At 35.4% G+C, this 18,383-nt stretch overlaps 3 protein-coding genes across 3 annotated transcripts; 1 reads left to right on the plus strand and 2 right to left on the minus strand.

Annotated features, from left to right (window-relative positions):
• Positions 1 to 202: 202 nt before the first annotated feature.
• On the minus strand, positions 203 to 11,894 carry grnb (granulin b). Its single transcript, XM_084399575.1, has 16 exons — positions 11,763 to 11,894; positions 10,767 to 10,848; positions 10,221 to 10,364; positions 9,051 to 9,173; positions 8,858 to 8,956; positions 8,604 to 8,760; positions 7,780 to 7,815; positions 7,544 to 7,635; positions 7,289 to 7,427; positions 7,013 to 7,110; positions 6,585 to 6,821; positions 5,933 to 6,175; positions 5,169 to 5,441; positions 4,111 to 4,359; positions 2,472 to 2,705; positions 203 to 1,409 (listed from the first exon to the last, which is right to left on the minus strand). Exons 2-16 carry the CDS (start codon positions 10,767 to 10,769, stop codon positions 1,278 to 1,280), a joined length of 2,259 nt encoding a protein of 752 aa, XP_084255701.1. The 5' UTR covers positions 10,770 to 10,848; positions 11,763 to 11,894; the 3' UTR covers positions 203 to 1,277.
• Positions 11,895 to 12,412: 518 nt separating this feature from the next.
• On the plus strand, positions 12,413 to 14,359 carry LOC311283674 (uncharacterized protein). The gene is made up of 3 exons (XM_084398231.1): positions 12,413 to 12,551; positions 13,013 to 13,729; positions 13,950 to 14,359. Exons 1-3 carry the CDS (start codon positions 12,487 to 12,489, stop codon positions 13,951 to 13,953), a joined length of 786 nt encoding a protein of 261 aa, XP_084254357.1. The 5' UTR covers positions 12,413 to 12,486; the 3' UTR covers positions 13,954 to 14,359.
• A 324-nt stretch (positions 14,360 to 14,683) lies between these two features.
• Positions 14,684 to 18,313, minus strand: pus3 (pseudouridylate synthase 3). The gene is made up of 7 exons (XM_084398230.1): positions 18,195 to 18,313; positions 17,465 to 17,888; positions 16,752 to 17,023; positions 16,328 to 16,511; positions 15,887 to 15,996; positions 15,316 to 15,494; positions 14,684 to 15,191 (listed from the first exon to the last, which is right to left on the minus strand). Exons 2-7 carry the CDS (start codon positions 17,867 to 17,869, stop codon positions 14,926 to 14,928), a joined length of 1,416 nt encoding a protein of 471 aa, XP_084254356.1. The 5' UTR covers positions 17,870 to 17,888; positions 18,195 to 18,313; the 3' UTR covers positions 14,684 to 14,925.
• Positions 18,314 to 18,383: the final 70 nt, after the last annotated feature.

Below are 18,383 nucleotides of genomic sequence, written 5' to 3' on the forward strand. Positions count from 1 at the left end.
ACGCAAGCTGTGAAACATGAGTCCATCAAGCAACAGCTATTTGGAATAACGGTGTCAGCCTCTCTGATTGGTTAAAGGCATTTACATAGTTATTCCAATACCGGTAAAAATTCAATCAGATGGATCTGCCAACATGCACCATGGAAACAAGACAGAGTTTATCAAAACAAGTCTGATGAGACATGAATGAGTCAACGTGCAATCTATTTTAAAAGTATTTAATTTCAGTGTTTTTTTTTCTGGTATAATTAACCAAAAATCAAATCCACTTCAACAAATAACGGAAAAAAAAGAAAGAAGAACAATCTCAAAAAACAAAATCAACCTCATTGTATCACAGTTAATCAGTAAGCAAATTGATTTGACCCTTCTGTAAATTTTAAAATAAGATAAAATAAAAAAAAAGACAAACATCTCACAATTAGCTATAGTGAATGTTGAGAATGACACTTGCATTTGAATAAACAATTTCAAGCATTTGTGAAACTTTCAAAAATGTACACGGACAACTTGGACCATTTCAAATTAAACCTACAATGGAAAAAGCTGATAATTCTCCTTGACAAAGTTGAGTAAACCCTAGCATGTAACATCCTCTAAGTAAAATATAGGGTTAAATGCTTGGCGACATTCATTCTTTTCACGGCCCAATTGCAGTTACAATTCTTACAATAAAATTTTACAGATTAAAATGACAGATCTATTTTGTGGTTGATGTACTGGACTGGTTTAGGTTTAGTTCACTGCCGATACATTCAGTTTAGATTCTCAGTAACTGAGTAATCTGTCACTTCACGGTCATATCTGTTCTTAGATTGTGTGGTAATCAGCAATACTATTTAAATTGCATAAAATCAACACCCTCAAACAAAGCACACAATTGACGTCAGTTATTTACTTGGCTTATATGCCACTAATTATTTCTAACGTCCTGTAAAACCACTTCTATAGCCACTCTTAAGGAACCGGGAAACATGTAGAACTTGAGGCTTGAGAGTGAAATAATAACATTGAAAATGTGCATTGGTTTTGTTGTCAGTTTCCCTTAACAAATTGATTTAAATCAAAGACTAAAAAGGCTCTGTGTATCCTGCTAAAGCATAAGGCTGGGTATGTTTTTATTCTGGTAAAAACTAAATATTAAAGACAAACCATGATGCATAGTCCCTTGTCTAAAGAGGGCATCTTAGAAAGCAATGCTTTATGCAACATGTGTGAGTACGTGTGTGTGTGTGTGTGTGTGTGTGTGTGTGTGTGTGTGTGTGTGTTATCCAGTGTCAGTTTATGTTTTTTTCACTTAGATAATTATCCCACCATGTGGCTGTGGATGGTTTAGTGCAACTTTGCACTTCCGAGTCACATTTGAATCCCATAGGGCAACAGTGCTTCATGTCTTTACAGCACACTGCCTACAAAAAGAGAGAGAAACGTCTTGTCAAATGTTTGCATACTTTAGTGAAGATAGCTATCAGTAGTACTGATTTCACTTTACGCATGCATGCAAATTTCAGTAAACACAATAAATAAAAAGAAATAACCAAATTAATAAAATATGAATAAAAACAAATACATTTCAAACAAACAAAACAAATAATAAAAAAACAAATACATGCAAAAAAAAAACTAGTAATATATATCGTATATATTGAGATAGAGTTGAGGGAATCTCTCCTCAACCACCCCCACAATATAAATAACAAAAAAAAAAATTATAAAAATTTAACCAATAAAAATAAATAATAAACATCAATTTCGGTAAACAATACATAATTAAATAATTGTATTTCTTAATTTGGTTATTATTGTTTATTGTGTTTACTGAAAATTGTTCATTTATTTTATTTATGTAATTTATTTGCGTTTCCAAATTTTATTCCAGTATACATTTGAGTTTTTATATATATATATATATATATATATATATATATATATATATATATATATATATATATATATATATATATATATATATATATATATATATATATATATATATATACTATTATAAAAAAACGATATAGATATATATATATATATATATATATATATAAATTATTTACAGTAATTTGTTTTAGTAAAGGCAAAAAATAATTAAAAGAAATAAACAAATTGCAGTAAGCAATAAAAAATATATTTTTAATCAATAAATAAATACAAAAATAAAATTCGGGAAAGACAATAAATAATTACATAAATAAAAAAAATAAAAAAAATTTAAATAAAATAATTAATAACCAAATAAATAAAGTATAAATAAACAACAAATAAATGTCAAACAAAATAAACAAATAAAAGCAAAATTAACAAAACAATAAATGAAATTTCAGTAAAAAAAAAAAAGAAAAAAAAAGTTAATTGATAAACATTTATTTCAGTACACAAAATGAACAAAAATATATTAAAGTAACAGTGATAGTGATGCTTACTAATAATATCAGACATCAAAGAAAAACAATCATTGGACTTCGTACCTCTTTATATGGACAGCAAGCCCATGTGGAGTCTGATAGTCTACAGCAGGTCTGTGTCTTTGAGCAGCGCGTTGAATCGTCACACAACACCTCTTCTAAATGTGCGTCGGTGGGTGTTTCTAATCGTGTCAGAGGAACACTGCGCACGTTGGAAGCTTTAACGCAGGTTCCAAATTCGAGGTTGCAGGTGTAGCCCTGTGGGCAGCAGTGCTCATGGTCCTCACAGCACACAGCCTGCAGAGAGACAATACAGCATATCAGTGAAGAGCACACAAACACACCTGCATAAAGAACATCAAATGAATGCAAAACACATGAAAACAAACCCTGTGGTGCTCGGGGTACTCAAACTAAATTCAAAGTCAGATGGAAAAACATCCTCAGAACACTTACAGCATTGTAAATGTAAAAATAAACTCTGCTAAAGGTTTCAAAAACACACGTATAACTAATAGAATAAAGCCGTTTTAGTCCATAAAGTCAGTTAAACATGTAAAGCTAATTCATTCATTCATTCATTCATTATTTATTTATAGAGCACATTTAAAAACAACCCATGGTTGACCAAAGTGCTGAACAGAACAAGATAATCAATACAATTAGTAAATACTATACAATACACAATACAATATACAATACTATATAATTCACCCTGTAACTTTTGCATGATATATGCAGGGATACTAGAAAGACCGTTTACACCTGGTATTAAGATGCGCTTTTGTCGATCGGATCACAAGTAGACGAGGGAGACACATTGCAGTTTACACCTGTGTTTAATCAGTCTATTTTGTCCACTTTTAACCACTTCTGCGCTGATTTCGTTAAGGGGAGGGTCTATGGGCGGATAAATGTATGTGTTTTTTCAGATCTTTCGATCTAATGGATGAAATAAGCTCACGCAATTTACATATGAACGAGACAGAACGCTGTGAGTGTGTGTGTTAGAAATCAGGAATGATGAGAGAACATTGTGCTTGTCAAACACAGTTCTTTTGCATGAGCGTTTACATTACGAAAGCAATTCGGTCTAATTCGTTTTCGACTACCTCTGGAAGTGGTGTAAAGTGGTAAATTTCTAAATGTTTTAGTCCGTTTACACCTGTATTTATGCCTGGTTCAGATTACATGATTTTAGCCCGATTTTGGCACGATCCGTAATTCGTAAACGACAACGGGCGTCGGGAAGCAAGATTCGATAGTTTCATCTCGTATAGTGTGTCATAGTGGGCGACAACCTACGTCGCGTCTGCGATGCTTCACGACATCACGATAATAAGACTAGCATGTTTAAAAAAAAAATTCGGCCCTCCACGACGGTTCCGTCAAGAGTGAGTGAGTGAGTGTGTGCGCGAGTGAGTGAGCGAGTGAGTGAATGCATGTGTATGTGTGCGCGAGTGAATGTGTGTGTGAGACGGCACGTGATGACTGGTCGGAAAGCAACTTGTAGTCTGACATGTTTCTTGTCCACAACACGACAAGATTTTAGGAGTCAAAATCATGTAATCTGACACAGTGACTATCGTAACAGACAAAAAAAGTTGTGTAATCTGAACCAGGCATTAGAGTCGTCCACTTGTGATCGGATCGAGCAAAACGCATCTTAATACTAGGTCTAAACCCGGCCAAAAAGACTTACCTTGACAAGAGGACAACATCCCCACTGCCCTGTGGGTAATTTACAACAGGTAGAACCAGACGCACAGCTTGTCGTTGAATCACACTTCACATCTTCGTGTCCAAGCAACACCTCTGACCCCTTTGTGACCCTGGCCTCTTGTTTTGTGTACCAGGGGATCTCATGCTGGGCTTTAATGCAGGACGTTTTCTTCTCATTACACGTGTAGCCGCTAGGGCAACAGTGATCTCCATCCTTACAGCACACCGCCTTAAAAAGAGGAGACGATATAGTGTGAGAATGAATTCCTGCACTACATTCATAATGGAGTACAATATATACAGAATGCAATTGGTTTGTACGATAAACAGAACAAAATAGGCAACAATGAAAAAATTCTAATGGCAGTATGCTTCATTATGTTGCATGTTTGTCAGCAGTTATCTTGAAATTAGACATTTTATTTAGCATTTTAAATCAAAGTAAGTAAAATAAATACACAAAATAACTAATAACTATTAAAGAAATTAAATAACTAAAATAAAACAAACAAATTAAATAAATAATACAAATAACTAATGACTAAAATTTAAAATAAAACTAAAAAATAAATTAACAACTATATATAAATTATATAGATATAAAATAAATGTGTAGAAATTAAATAAACAAAAACAAATGAATAAATAAACAATGAAAAATAAATCAAAATTACTAATAACTATAAAATAACTAAAATGAAATAAAAAAATAAATGACTAAATAAACATTTTTTAAATAACTAAAATAAATATATATTCTAGCGTCTATTTATATAGTGTGTATATGAGAACAATGACCACACCGACCCAAAACGACACACATATCCTTCTATTTCATCAATAATCTGCCATAGTATAGATGTATGTGCATGTATTTATTGCATATATTAAAATAATATACATTTTAAGCTATCTGAACATACTTTACTGTAATTTATGTGTACTATTTGTGTGAATTATCTATATGTTGCTGAGCTTTCTCACATGTGGCATTTACATTGTATTAAATAGTGAATGGATTAATAAAGCGTATCTAACCTTAGGCAGTGGACAGCAGCCCCACTTGCCGAGATTGCCCATAAAGCAGCAGGTGTCGTCTCTTGGACAGCTGGTGTGAGCGTCACACATGTGTCTGTCCACTGGATCTGCCGGTTCTGGAGTATTATCATCAGACTGCTGGCTCACGCTCAGTGCAGACTCCTTACTGAACCAGGGCATGCTGGGAAGGCCAGGACGTACACAGGTTTTTTGAGCCAAGTCACACTTGTAGCCCTGTGGACAGCAGTGCTCCTGATCGGCACAGCACATGGCCTACAATATTAAATATATATATTACATATTAATATATTACAATATTATCCATATTGGCAGAAATTTAATACAACTCATAATTGATTCCAATAGAGTTTGGTGTAAGAATACTCAAATGAGTATAAAAACAAATAGCACATACATATTTCTTTCAATTTAACGTTTAAATCTGTGAAATTTATTACAAATAAATATGTTATATGCATTATATTTAAATTAATTGGCATGTTATGCTATTAATTTTATAAAAAAATATTTTTAATATATACTATACTTTATATTCAGTGCACACATGAAATATGTACATTTATTCATAATGCATTATGGAACTGCATTCTCTGTAAAGGATGCATGCAATGCTGTCATAATTAACATAACATAGTAAGCCGCCTACCTAGACAGCATTAAATGCCATTATAAGTGCAAGCATGTGTGCACACCTGTGCTTTAGAGCTTTAGGCCTAAACCCTTGTTGCTAAATGTGTGTTCACCTGTGGCATAGGACAGCAGGCCCATGCCCCTGAGGTTAGTCTACAGCAGGTCGACCCTGTTGGACACAGCGATGTCTCGTCACAGTTTTGGTTTTTCGATGGCAGGGTCACTGCATCGATCTTCTTCACCAAAGGCACAGAAAAACGGAGACCCTGATCGTTGGCACTGTCACAACTGCTGGCGGCCAGATTACACACAGTATCGTGGGGACAACAGTGGAGATGGTCCTCACAACACACTGCCTAGAAGTTTAGGTAAATAAATAAATGTAAAATGAATAAAGAAATAAATAAATAAAGAAATAAAGAAAGAAATAATAAATAAATAAATATATATATATATGCATTTTTATTTATTTTCCTTTTAATTTAGATTTATTTGTCATTTTATTTATAATCTATTATTTTAATTGAACTTATATTTTTACATTATATTTATTTTAAAATAAATAAAATATAAATGCATTTTATATAATATATGTGTATTATAATATATAATAATATAATATAATTATATTTTATATTTTAATTGATTTTAGTTCCAATTATTTTATAGTGTTATACATACACACACACACACACATGTATATTTATATACACACAAACACATACATAATCTTCAGATTTTAAAATGAGAAAAAGAGAAAAGTACTTTTGGCATTGGGCAGCACCCCCATTTTCCAGATGGGAGTTTGCAGCAGGTGGAATCATCCGGACAAGAAGAGGTCTCGTCACATTTCTCATTGGATGGAGCTATTGTAAAGGTAGGCCCCTTTGTCACCCAGGGTACAGACGCTGAAAGGTCAGCAGGGTCGTCACAGGTGCCCGCAGCGAGGTTACACACCGTGTCTTTTGGACAGCAGTGGGCATGGTCCTCACAACACACTGCCTGGAGGTCAGAAGACACGAAGACATCATAGACTGGCTTTGCATTACTTGAAACGATTTGTTGCAATATTTTGAAGCAATACAATTTTGATCTCAGGAACTTTTGTTATGGGCTGGGTTTTAAAAAGATACTACTATGCCATTATCACACTGCAATGTTTCCACACTCCAACTTTCTGCAGGGCCGAATACCTTTGGTAAAGGACAGCAGGCCCAGGTGCTTTCTTCTGTTTTACAGCAGGTGGTTCCGCTAGCGCACGCTACGGTTTCATTACAGGGAACTACTTTCTCTGAAGACAGAAAGAGCGATAAATAGATGGATTGATGCATATTCTATATTGATCCAAGTAAGCAAAATTTTACATTTTACCACACTCACAATCCAGAATGGTTTGAGCAATGAGGTTCAGCCACAAACACAAACTGAATAACTTTTAATTGCACAAAGGTAAAATTAATGGATTTCACCTCTAGGCTTCAGGGCAGTGACAGCTGGGATCTTAGTGGCCATTTCTGTGACGCCATTGGCTGACAAACACATACTATGTTCAAGGTCACATGTTGTGCCCTCTGGGCAGCAGTGCAAATGATCAGAACAACACACAGCCTACGGTAAAACACATTTATATTTGTTAATTCAAGCTTACGTTGAGTAAAATGCATGCAAACCACAGGGTAACCATAAAATACATTCAATTATACATTAGGACAAACATGAAGCACCTCTGGCATCGGGCAGCATCCGTAGCTGCCGGTCCCTGTTTCACAGCACGTCGTATCCTCTGGACATGTGGACATCTGATCTGGACAGATCACTGCCCACATAAACACACACAGAAGCCTGAGGTGTCATTTCCAACAGACACTCGATGAATTATGAATAGAAATAAATAATACATAAAATAGTGCTTGTATATATATATAAATAAAAAAACTGCAGGTGTCAGAGTTAGTCTTACCATCTCTGAGATCACTGAAGTCTGCAGGCGGATCAACTGCAATAATACAATATAAAAAGACTCATATACAGGAGTGAAAATGACAAGCAAACTTAAGGATATTCTACTGACTCCTTAAAGCAACTTTTATACCTTTTTATGCCCCATTGAACAAGACATAAAATGTGCAATAAGAATGTTAAATTACAGTACAATAATGAAAGCAAAACCATGAAAGCTATTTGTCATCAACAATGTGCATTAATAAATAATGAAAGCTATTTGTTCTCAAAACACACATTGCTGACAGCAGAAAAGCAATACTTAATGTTTTGTTGATATTGTAAATATGAAAACGTATTTGAGAAGCACTATCCAAAGCATTCCCAGATTTTCATTTTTATAAAAAATAAATAAATCCACTGTCATACCGGCAAGGATTTTGTCACGTCATATGCAATTAAAACAGTGACTAATATATAAACTAACGTTCAAAAGTTTGGGGTCAGTATGATTTATTTATTTTTTTTATTAAGAATTAAGTAAATTAGCAATGATGCATTAATTCTTCTAAAGTCACAGTAAAGACATTTATAATGTTACAAAAGTTTTAAAAAAATGCTGTTCTTTTTTAACTTTCTATCTTCAAATAATCCTGAAAATTTGTATCATGGTTTCCACAAGCATGCAATAGCATAAGCAGCAAAAACTATAATAATAATAAATGTGTCTTAAGCAGAAAATCAGCATATTAGAATGATTTCTGAAGGATCACGTGACACTGAAGACTCGAGTAATGATGCTGAAAATTCAGCATACCATAAAACCATGAAAATTCAGCATACCTGCTTTTTTCTCTGATGGTTTCCTACGAGAAGCAGCGAATTTCCTCAAGAAGGGGGAGGGTCCATAGCCATAGGTGGCCGACACACACATTGAATGCTCGAGGTCACATTTGGTTCCCTCAGGACAGCAGTGTTGCTTATCTTCACAGCACACGGCCTAAACACACACATGGGGAAAGAAAGACAAATGTAAACATTACCATATACATGTAACCGCATTCCAGAATAGAAATATGTTCAAACAGGTGCTATACATTTTTCATAGGACAGCAGCCCCAGCCCCCATCAGGCATCTGGCAGCAAGTGGTGTCATCTGGACACTCAGACACCCCATCTGGACAAACTACTGCTTTCTAGAAATAAAAAAAAGAGAGATCCATTTCAATGCTGAGTATTTACTCAAGGCTTATCTGAATTTGTGGCTGTGTGTGCAGGTGTGTGCATTACCTGCTTTATGGCGACTCTTTCCACCCAGTTTAAAACGTGCGTCTTATTCACACACTTAGAGTGTTCCAAGTCACACAGAGTGCCCTGGTAACAGCAATGCAAGTGATCGGAGCAGCACTCTGCCTGTAAACACACATACAAACAAACAAGAGTCATTTGAAATGAATGTGTATTTATTGTTAACTGGTGTTGTAATAGTTAAAGAAATAAAATTATATCGACTGCGGAACACAAAAGAGAAGTTTTAAAGTAACGTTTGTATTGAGAAAGAAAGTCACAAGAATGCAATAACATATGGGTGAGAACATGATGACACAATGTTCTTTTTTTGGCTGAAATTTCCTTTTAATAAAGCACACATTAAACAAGGGAACAAAGTAAATCATTAACAATGTCTTCAACACTAAAAGAATGAAAAGAAAGTCACTTTACCAGTAGTGTAAATTATTCTGTTCAAAAGTTTGGTTTCAGTCATATTTTTGCTTTAAAAAAAACATACTTTTATTTAGCAATGATGCATTAAGACATTTATAATGTTACAAAAAAATTATATAAAAAAAAAAAGAATTTGAACTTTCTAGTCATCAAAGTATCCTGAAAAGAAAAAGTATCAGTTTCCACAAAAGATGAAGCAGCATAACTGTTTACATCATTGATAATAATCAGAAATGTTTTTTGAGCAGAAAATCAGCATACCGGTATTAGAATGATTTCTGAAGGATCATGTGACACTGAAGACTGGAGTAATGATGCTGAAAATTCAGCTTTGATCACAGGAATAAATTACATTTTAAAATATATTACAATAGAAATCTGTTATTTTACATTTTAAATAGTTTTTACTCAAATGCAACTTTGATGAACATAAGAGACTTTTGTCATAAACATTAACAAATCTTTTGAACAGTTGGGTACGTTAGAAGGTGGGCTGCTGAAAATCCAGCTTTGCCATTACAGGACTTAATTTTATGTATTAAAATCAAACAATAAATATTTTAAACATTTAACAATATTATTGTTTTTACTGTATTTATGATAAAATAAATGCAGTCTTGTTGAGCATAAGAAACTTCATTTACATAAAAAAAAAAGAAAATCCTACCAACCCCAAACTTTGTAATCCCCAAAGAGTAACTCCCAAAAACACATTTGACTAAAAGCCTCTCTTACGTTGGGAAGCGGACAGCAGCCATATCCTCCAGATGGTGTTTGACAGCAGGTGTTTCCATCTTCACACATCCCTCCATCAGGACAAATCAGAGCGACACACACGTTCAGACACACACATAGTAACGCTACGACACTCACACGCACCTGAAAGACAGGAAATGGCCATGAACTGAACATTATTTGATTCTGTGTTTACAGTAAAACAGTTTTTATTATGACACTATATTTATTATGAAAGATGTCTGAGTGTCTTAAGTAAGTTGACTGACAAACATTACATAATTTGAAAAAGAGGTTCTTAAAGACATTTCACAATGTGTCACAACAGTGATAAACACACTGCTGCCAGTCTCATGACATTACCAGGTCATGTCCGGTTGATGTAAAATCGCATCAGCAGACTTTAGACTTATTTTAAAAAAGACTATACTGTTTTAAAATGGAAAAAGCTCAGTTTGGTTTCATCTTTTATTTATAGCAGCAGTGATGATAGAGCTTTAAATCACAATATAAAAAATATTACGAAAACTACAACAAAATACTCACCATTGTGTGTATGATTGTGCTGACCCCCAAAACTAATGCTCTTCAAATGTTCAGACGCAAACCCATGAACAACTTTCTTGCGCTGTAACACAAAACATAAAAATGCATAACTAAATCAAGTAGTTAGAGAGATCTAACTAAAGAGATCAATTCCTTAGTAATTTAGTTGTAATGTTTATAATCATTGTGGTGTATGACCCATATAAAAACTGCATTTCACATATTATCAATTTGACAATTGAAGGATACATGAGTATATTACTCTGATACTTACTCGACTGCAGATTTCAAAGACACCGAGAACAAAGTGTTTGCAAACTTGTTTATCTTATCCTATGTTGTTTTATAATTTTTTATCAGATAATCTCATCTCAGACCATTGATCACATTATATGAGCACTGTCTTAAAGGGATAGTTCACCCAAAAATTCAATTCTGTCATCATTTACTAACTCTCAAGTTGTTCCAAACAAACAAGTTGTTTTGCTGAACACAAAAGATATTATGAAGAATACAGGTAAGTTAACTAAACAGTTGATGGACCCCATTGACTTCCATAGTACTTGTTTTTTCCAACAACTGTTTAGTTACCTGTATTGTGTTCAGCAAACAACATGTTCAGGTTTGGAACAACATGAACCCATTTTTGGGTGAACTATCCCTTTAATAAATGCATCACTTTTTAATCACTTCGCGGCATCGGTTAACAAAAACTGCTACACTAATTGACCATATTTATTTTTAATTTATTAAAACTATCAAATGTATATCCACCAAAGTTTCAATTTGTATCAGTTAACCAGTTAGTATAGGTTTAAAACCGGTCTTTGAGACGCACTAAATCAGTCATTAAAAACGCTTCAATCTAAACTGCTGTAGCAATGTAACGTTGTTTCTTTTTGTTTCCAACGGAAGCGCGTGGGCTCGGCCGGAATAAACCCTAAACAAAGACTTGATTTATTAAAAAACAAGATGTCATAAGTATAAAGAGCTTACCGTAACGTATTTTCACCAGGCCAGTGGGGAAATCACCGTAAAACTGGGCGCTGTGATTGTGAAGAGGATATACCGCTGTTCTCAGCCGAGTTTGAGTTTATTGGTCCATCACGTGACCGAGTGTCACATGACACAGTGAGTCAGACTTGTTTGTCTTTCATGAACCATATGAACCTGTTCATTTAGTCTACAGTGACAATATGATTTACATTATGCAAACAATATACATAAAAAAAATAATATATAATATTATAATAAATAAAAAACGTAACAAAACAAAGTATAAAAATATATCTAATATGCATATATAACTAATAAATATATTCGAAAATTTTCACATCAATTATAATAATATAAATAAAATGCAAATAATATTAAATGCACGAACAGCCTTTTTGTTTTAACCATCCAAAACGTACAGCAACATCATGTAGTAAATATCGCTCTTATATGACTCTGAATCTCACAGAATCTGTCAGAAAAAAATGTCGAGGTTATATATTCCACCCCACCAACATAAAAAGATTTAAAGTTGAGGTGATGACATATCCATAGACTATACTGTATTTGTATTGTATTATTGTATATTGCATTGTATATTCAGCATATATACTAACAGTAGGTGGCAGTAACGCGCTGCTTACGTTTGCGCGCCGCCGCTGAAGGAAAAACAGAAGTTGTGTCGTTGTCATGATGTGTCGCTAGTGTTGCTTGACATTTAAACATGTCGTGTGCAGCTTTGAATTGTACTAATCGTTCCTCACCAGGGTCCAGTATAAGTTTTCATCGGTCGGTTGGTTATTTAATTTATTTAGTCTAATTTAACCGTCCAGTCACATTGTCAAAACTGTGTTTGTCTTTAGATCAGTCGCGTGCACTTTATATGTCTAGTAATGAATAATAGACGTTAATATTTTGTGTATGTTGATTATTTTTTTAATAAAAGAATCCCATTTAATAACTCTCATATGCAAAATAGTTAATAAGAGAAATATTATTTCAGTAGGTTCTTAAAATCTTATAAAAAGTGTTTTGATGGTAAAATAATAGTTCATCAAAAATGAATCCCATTTCCAGTTCCAATCCCTTTTCTGTTGTAATACAAAAAGTAATTTTTTTATTCCAAGAAAACTACTTTTATGATACGCCTTTTATCTGCTCCTATTGAACAAAAGACTATACGTGAGCTCATATTCTTTTAAAATCATATTTGACTATCTCTCCCATTCTCTAATCCATCTATTTTACAGTTTCCCATTAGGTGACAAAGATCGGCTGCAGCGGTGGATGGTGAACATCAGACGTGACCATTTCAAGCCATCTCCATCTTCTCGCATATGTTCCCACCACTTTGAAGACAGCTGTTTCTTCAAGAACAATAAAGGTCAAGTGTGCCTTAAGAAAACGGCTGTCCCCACCAAATTTCTCTTCCCCGACTCATTTAAGATGGCATGGTGCACCAAATTATACAGAAGGCGAAGGAATGTGGAAAATTATGAAAATCATGAATTTCACACATACAGTCTCAAAAGGGATTCCAAGAGAAGGTTTGTGGAAGAGGAGGTGATTTTAGATGAGTTTGTGGGAGATGAGGAAGATGCTTCGGATCAGGACATGGCTGAGACCAGTGTGACGCCAGTGATTTACCCCACTGAAATATGCGTCATTGCAGTTAGACATGATCACTGCTACCGTTCTTGGTCTTCAAACACAGCTTGTAGCTCCTTAGATGGCACCGAAACGACGGCAGAAATGCGAGAGAACGAGTCTGCAAAGAAGCTGAAGCACAGTTTGAACTTGGTCCTGGGCAAGATTGAGGCCTGCAGGAAAAAAATTAAATTGAAGAACGCCACGATTAGAAGGTTAAAGAGAAAAGTGACTTCGCTGTCCTCCGTCATTTCAGAGTTGAAAGCGGAAAAAATCTCAGAGACAAAAAAAATTTATGCTACCCTTGGGCAAAGCACATTGTAAGTATATATCATTTTTTTTGCCTTTTATTACTTTTTCCTCTGTGGAACATAAAATAAATGACTTTTTCATGCAGTGACTTCAGCATATTCTAAAGAACAGAATAAAGCATTTACATTTTGAGTGAACTATTCCTATAATTATTATTAATTTGCATGCTGAAAATGTTTTATCAGAGGAAATATAAATATTTTGTCTTGAAAATGAATGTCTTCACAGCTGAAAGGATCTAGACCGCGGGCTCCAGCCTAAACTGAAGAGTTAAACAAGAGCCTTGGACTCAGTGACTTGCCTTTGAATGAGGATGAGCAGGTGGTGTTTTGTTCTGCCTGCGTTCTTCCAATCATTTCCACTGGTCTGCAGCAGACACATCGGTCAATAATGCTGGGGGAAATTACCTGAGACGCTGATTCGGTCAGGAGGAGGAAGAGATCTCAGATGAATGCATAAAGAATAGCCCCTTTTAAGGTGGCATGGGAGAAATGCAAGAAACCAGCACAAATGTAACTCGTTTTCTCAGGGATGTTGAAATGTAATTATTACATGATTCATTTGTAGACTGCGTATGTTCTACATCCCTTTTTATATATAGTACAGTTTGTAATTTTCTTAATAAATATTCAACATCACGATTCCTCTGATTTTCAGATGGTTCGTTTTCCAGGCTGTTGGCACCATTTGCATCAATATAATCTATTTTTGTGCATGTTAGCTAATGCGTTAAATATTAACAAGTGAAACCTTATTGTAAAGTGTAAGCAAATTATCTTATTGATTCAAAAGCTTTTTTGAAACTGCATAAATAGTTGTAAGATATTTAAGAATAATTGAAATAACTAAACAGATTTGAATAACATCAGTTCATTTTGTTGAACTGATTTTTTTCACAGTTACAAAATAAAGTTACATATTTACAAAGAAGGACATAAAAAAAAAAAAAAAAAAGCAACATATTCTGGGTCAACATGTGGCATTAATAAATCAACCACACAGATTTAATGTCTTTAAGTCAGTAAATTTAGCCAAGACAATACAGAGACTGTAATTGGTGATTTCCAGCTTTAAAGCCACATCTCCACCCTGATGTTGTGTATAAATGAAGGACATAGTCTCATTTTCAATGAGGGGGGGGGGATCTGTTTTGCCTTCAAATCATTCTGTACACACTAAAAGTCAAATCAGAAAACATAAAGGTTCATATCTGTAAGGTTTCCTCCATTTTTGCTCCGTGGTTCTGCTCCTGGAGTTGGTTTGTGTTTGTCAGATGGGAATGTTTAGATTTTTTCCCCCTGAAAACGGTCGTCTCCTCCCCGTTCTCTCCTTCTTCTTGCTCCAGTCTTCCCCTCTTCACAAAGTGCTGGATCCTGGACTCCAAACTCTGGCAGCGCGGCCGCTCCAGAAGAGGCTGGTACTTCTTCTGCCTGGATCCCTCCATGAGCCAACACTGCAGAGAAGTCATCTCTAAAATACAACAACAGAAAAATAACTTTTTATAATGGTTTCACAAGCTAATTTGAAGATAAATAGCAGGCAGTATGTTAGTATGTCACTCCAGACATCAATAGTTTTCAATATGAATGCACACCTGTGTTTGTGTTCTGAAGGCCTTGGATCATGCCGAGCAGAACCTGTGTCCTGACTGCATTCTGAACCCAGTGTTGGTGCAGTGAGTTCAGGACGTGGTTCTCCTCCTCCGTTTCATTCCTCCAATTCACACCCTCGAACTGGCAGTCATACAGAACCAAAGGGTAATCCACCGCCATACTACAGAACACAGGAACTAGAATTAAAGTCGGCATGAAACGACAGTTGTGCGATTTACTTTTCTTTCCTATTGTGAGTGAAACGACTTCTGAAACAAGAATAAATGCAGGAATGGGCTTGATTTTGTCAATGGGGAATTGATTGGATGGTTGTGGTTTGCTATTGGTCAATCTCATGTGAGTGACAGGTTGCCCCGCCCTCACACCAGTAAACACATCATCAGAGAAAAGATGTCACTGCAAGAAGGATAAAAACTTATTTCGATTCAGGATTACGAGGGTATAAGAATTGATGCACAGATAAATCATTTATAATAAAAACTGCATATTCCATAAAAAAATAATTGGCAATTTTGATTTTAATGGTCATTAATTTGTTGAAATAAAACCCACCTGTATTGAGGTTTCCTTGGGTTTTTCTCCACATCCATTAGCTGATCAATGATTTCTGGAGCTTCGAGTTTCTGTCCAATCAGCAGCAGCAAAGCCATCATGCAGCGAACCTGCAAAAGCAGAGATCAGTTATGATCAGAATGGGATACTAGCTATTGCTACTACTGAATCCTGCATAGTGTACACTGCATACTATTTTTTTTTAAACAAAAAACAAAGGTTTGTTTTTTCACACTTTTAAAATGAGGTAACTTTTATATCCAGGTTTTCGAAGACACTTGATGAGGAGGTTAATTAAAATGTAAAAAAATCTATATTGATTTTTAGTCATTTAGCTTATTCTAAAGCTTGTTTTGTCTTATGTTAAGTCATATTGAGGGCCCCTTGGTAAGAACCACTGCTTTAGCACTGAAGGCCTCCAGTATGAGGCGAGCTCCTTACCTGGTGATAGAGGAAAGCAAGACCTTTGACCTGGAAGACGTAGAGTTGGTGGGGGTCGTCAGGACAGGTGGGGTTGAGTTGGGCCGGATGGACCGTGGCGGACAAGATGGTCCTTTGGAACTGCAAGACTCCATTACCAACATCCATCTTACACAGGTTCCTGAAGTCATGCGTTCCCTCGTACCTGCATGGCCAGGGAAACACAAAGAAGAAGCCATTGTGACCGAGCTCCTGAACACAGTGTCAATTAAATTAACAGCAGCTCAAACAACTCCAGAATAAAGACATGGTGTATTTTTCATCAATTCAGAGGCATTATTTTATTTAATCAAATGTGTAAATTAAGTTGAGTGACTGTACATAATATTCTTTAAGCAGACTCAGAGTAGATACGCTTATAGTGTTGAAGTGTTCATCTACTGACCGTTTAACAGCCTCTGCCATGCGTTCCACATCCAAGTCTCCACGAGGAAAGTAGTATCTGTATGTTCTGGACTGGCAGTCGAAGCGCGCACTGAAGCCGCTTTCTACAGGGGCCCATTGCAGGATCCTGATGTCCTGTGGCAGGACTCGATTTAGGATCTTCACATAAGGTAATTCTTCCGCAGAAGCCTTGCCTTTGACCTCCACGTCAACCGGGACAGTCACACCTAAACCTCCTCCGTACTGCGTGGAGCGCAGATCAATGGATATAACCTGGAGAAGAAAATCAATATCAGGAATCCATGACTTTTACAAAATATGAAAATAGATTTATTATAAAGATCACAAAAACAAATGTAATGGCATAAATAATAAAAAAAAAATTGTAAGATATTTGCAATTCATGTTATGCTTTTAGTTGTCAGATCAGAAAAAATGCATAAGTGTAATGAGTTTAATAATAAAAATAATTAATACAATAATAAAATTATTTTTGCATGTTTTGCTTTTAGTTGTTACAGTTTACTGAGGTTATTATACTGGTTATCAGACACATGGAAAAAATAAGTTATATTGTATCAGCTGTATAATACATTATTGTTTAATCTCTATTTTCCAAGACTGTAGGAACCCTGGAAAATATGAAAACATGATGAAATTGAATATCATAACTAAGTTTCTATTACAAAATTCAGTAAAAGCAGATCACAGTACCTGAGAGAAAGCACTGACTCCTTTATCTGTGCGGCCGCAGCGATGATAGTTGGAGGTCTGCCTGTCCTGGATCAGTTTAGTCTTCAGAAGGGCCTCAAAAAGCCGGGCTTCCACTGTGTTGTCTGTGTTTTCTTGGACAGCGAAGCCCTGATATTGCCAGCCGAGATATGCCAGCCTCAGTGCCACATGTCTGCGAGGGTGGGCAGAGAAGTCAAAGGGCCTTTCTGCTCCTCGTTTCTTCTGTTTGGATCTGTTCTCTTCACCTTTCTGATGTTTGAAGCTGTCTGATGCATCACTTCTCTCCTCAGTCCCCGCTCCATCTCGCTCTACTTTCAGCTGAGCTTTCAGTCTCCCCACCTCCTCTTCCAAAGCCTTCACACGAGCCAGCAGGACCTCTTCTGACATCTTTACAATAAACACAGATCTGTGAAATAAATAACAGAGAGCTCATATAACAGCTTTTCACTACAATGTGTGCATATATGTGAATGCAGTTCTCGCAAATGTTAACAATGATCAGAGATTTGTGAAATAATTCACAGTGAGCATCACATATCATCAGTGCAGTTCTCAAACAGATGCTCCAGTAGGATCAGTAGAGACCGAGAGGAGGTGTTTAATGTGCAAATCTCCACGTGCTTGCTTCCTATCAACTTTCTGGGCTTCCTAATCTTTTCATAAATGTATAGTTTATAAAACTACAAAAAAATTGTATAAGAATTATACTCACATCCTTCATGAAGTTTCATGAAAATAGCGAAATAACAAATTCTGAACAGTAACTTTTACACACAGGACGGTGCATTGACTTCCGTCAAGCCACCCTTCAAAATAAAAGTCTGGACACACATACACTGACTTAAATGCACTGATTTATTCCCATGAATGTGCAATGCCTTCCTCATTGCGGTATCTTCTT

The sequence above is a fragment of the Rutilus rutilus genome, assembly GCF_951802725.1.
Source record: "Rutilus rutilus genome assembly, chromosome: 24".
Classification (NCBI taxonomy): domain Eukaryota; kingdom Metazoa; phylum Chordata; class Actinopteri; order Cypriniformes; family Leuciscidae; genus Rutilus; species Rutilus rutilus.

What these genes read in the sequence shown, in the direction of transcription:
- pus3 (XM_084398230.1), bottom strand. Translation starts at nt 17,869, where the DNA reads ATGTCAGAAGAGGTCCTGCTGGCTCGTGTGAAGGCTTTGGAAGAGGAG. An exon ending in GAGTCAGTGCTTTCTCTCAG is followed by an intron (nt 17,024 to 17,464) that starts GTACTGTGATCT and finishes TTTCTTCTCCAG; the next exon opens with GTTATATCCATTGATCTGCG. An exon ending in TTGCTTTCCTCTATCACCAG is followed by an intron (nt 15,997 to 16,327) that starts GTAAGGAGCTCG and finishes CTGCTTTTGCAG; the next exon opens with GTTCGCTGCATGATGGCTTT.
- LOC311283674 (XM_084398231.1), top strand. Translation starts at nt 12,487, where the DNA reads ATGTCGTGTGCAGCTTTGAATTGTACTAATCGTTCCTCACCAGGGTCC. An exon ending in TCCAGTATAAGTTTTCATCG is followed by an intron (nt 12,552 to 13,012) that starts GTCGGTTGGTTA and finishes TCTATTTTACAG; the next exon opens with TTTCCCATTAGGTGACAAAG.
- grnb (XM_084399575.1), bottom strand. An exon ending in CCTGCTGTCCTTTACCAAAG is followed by an intron (nt 6,822 to 7,012) that starts GTATTCGGCCCT and finishes TCTGACCTCCAG; the next exon opens with GCAGTGTGTTGTGAGGACCA. An exon ending in CTTGCTGTCCATATAAAGAG is followed by an intron (nt 1,410 to 2,471) that starts GTACGAAGTCCA and finishes CTCTTTTTGTAG; the next exon opens with GCAGTGTGCTGTAAAGACAT.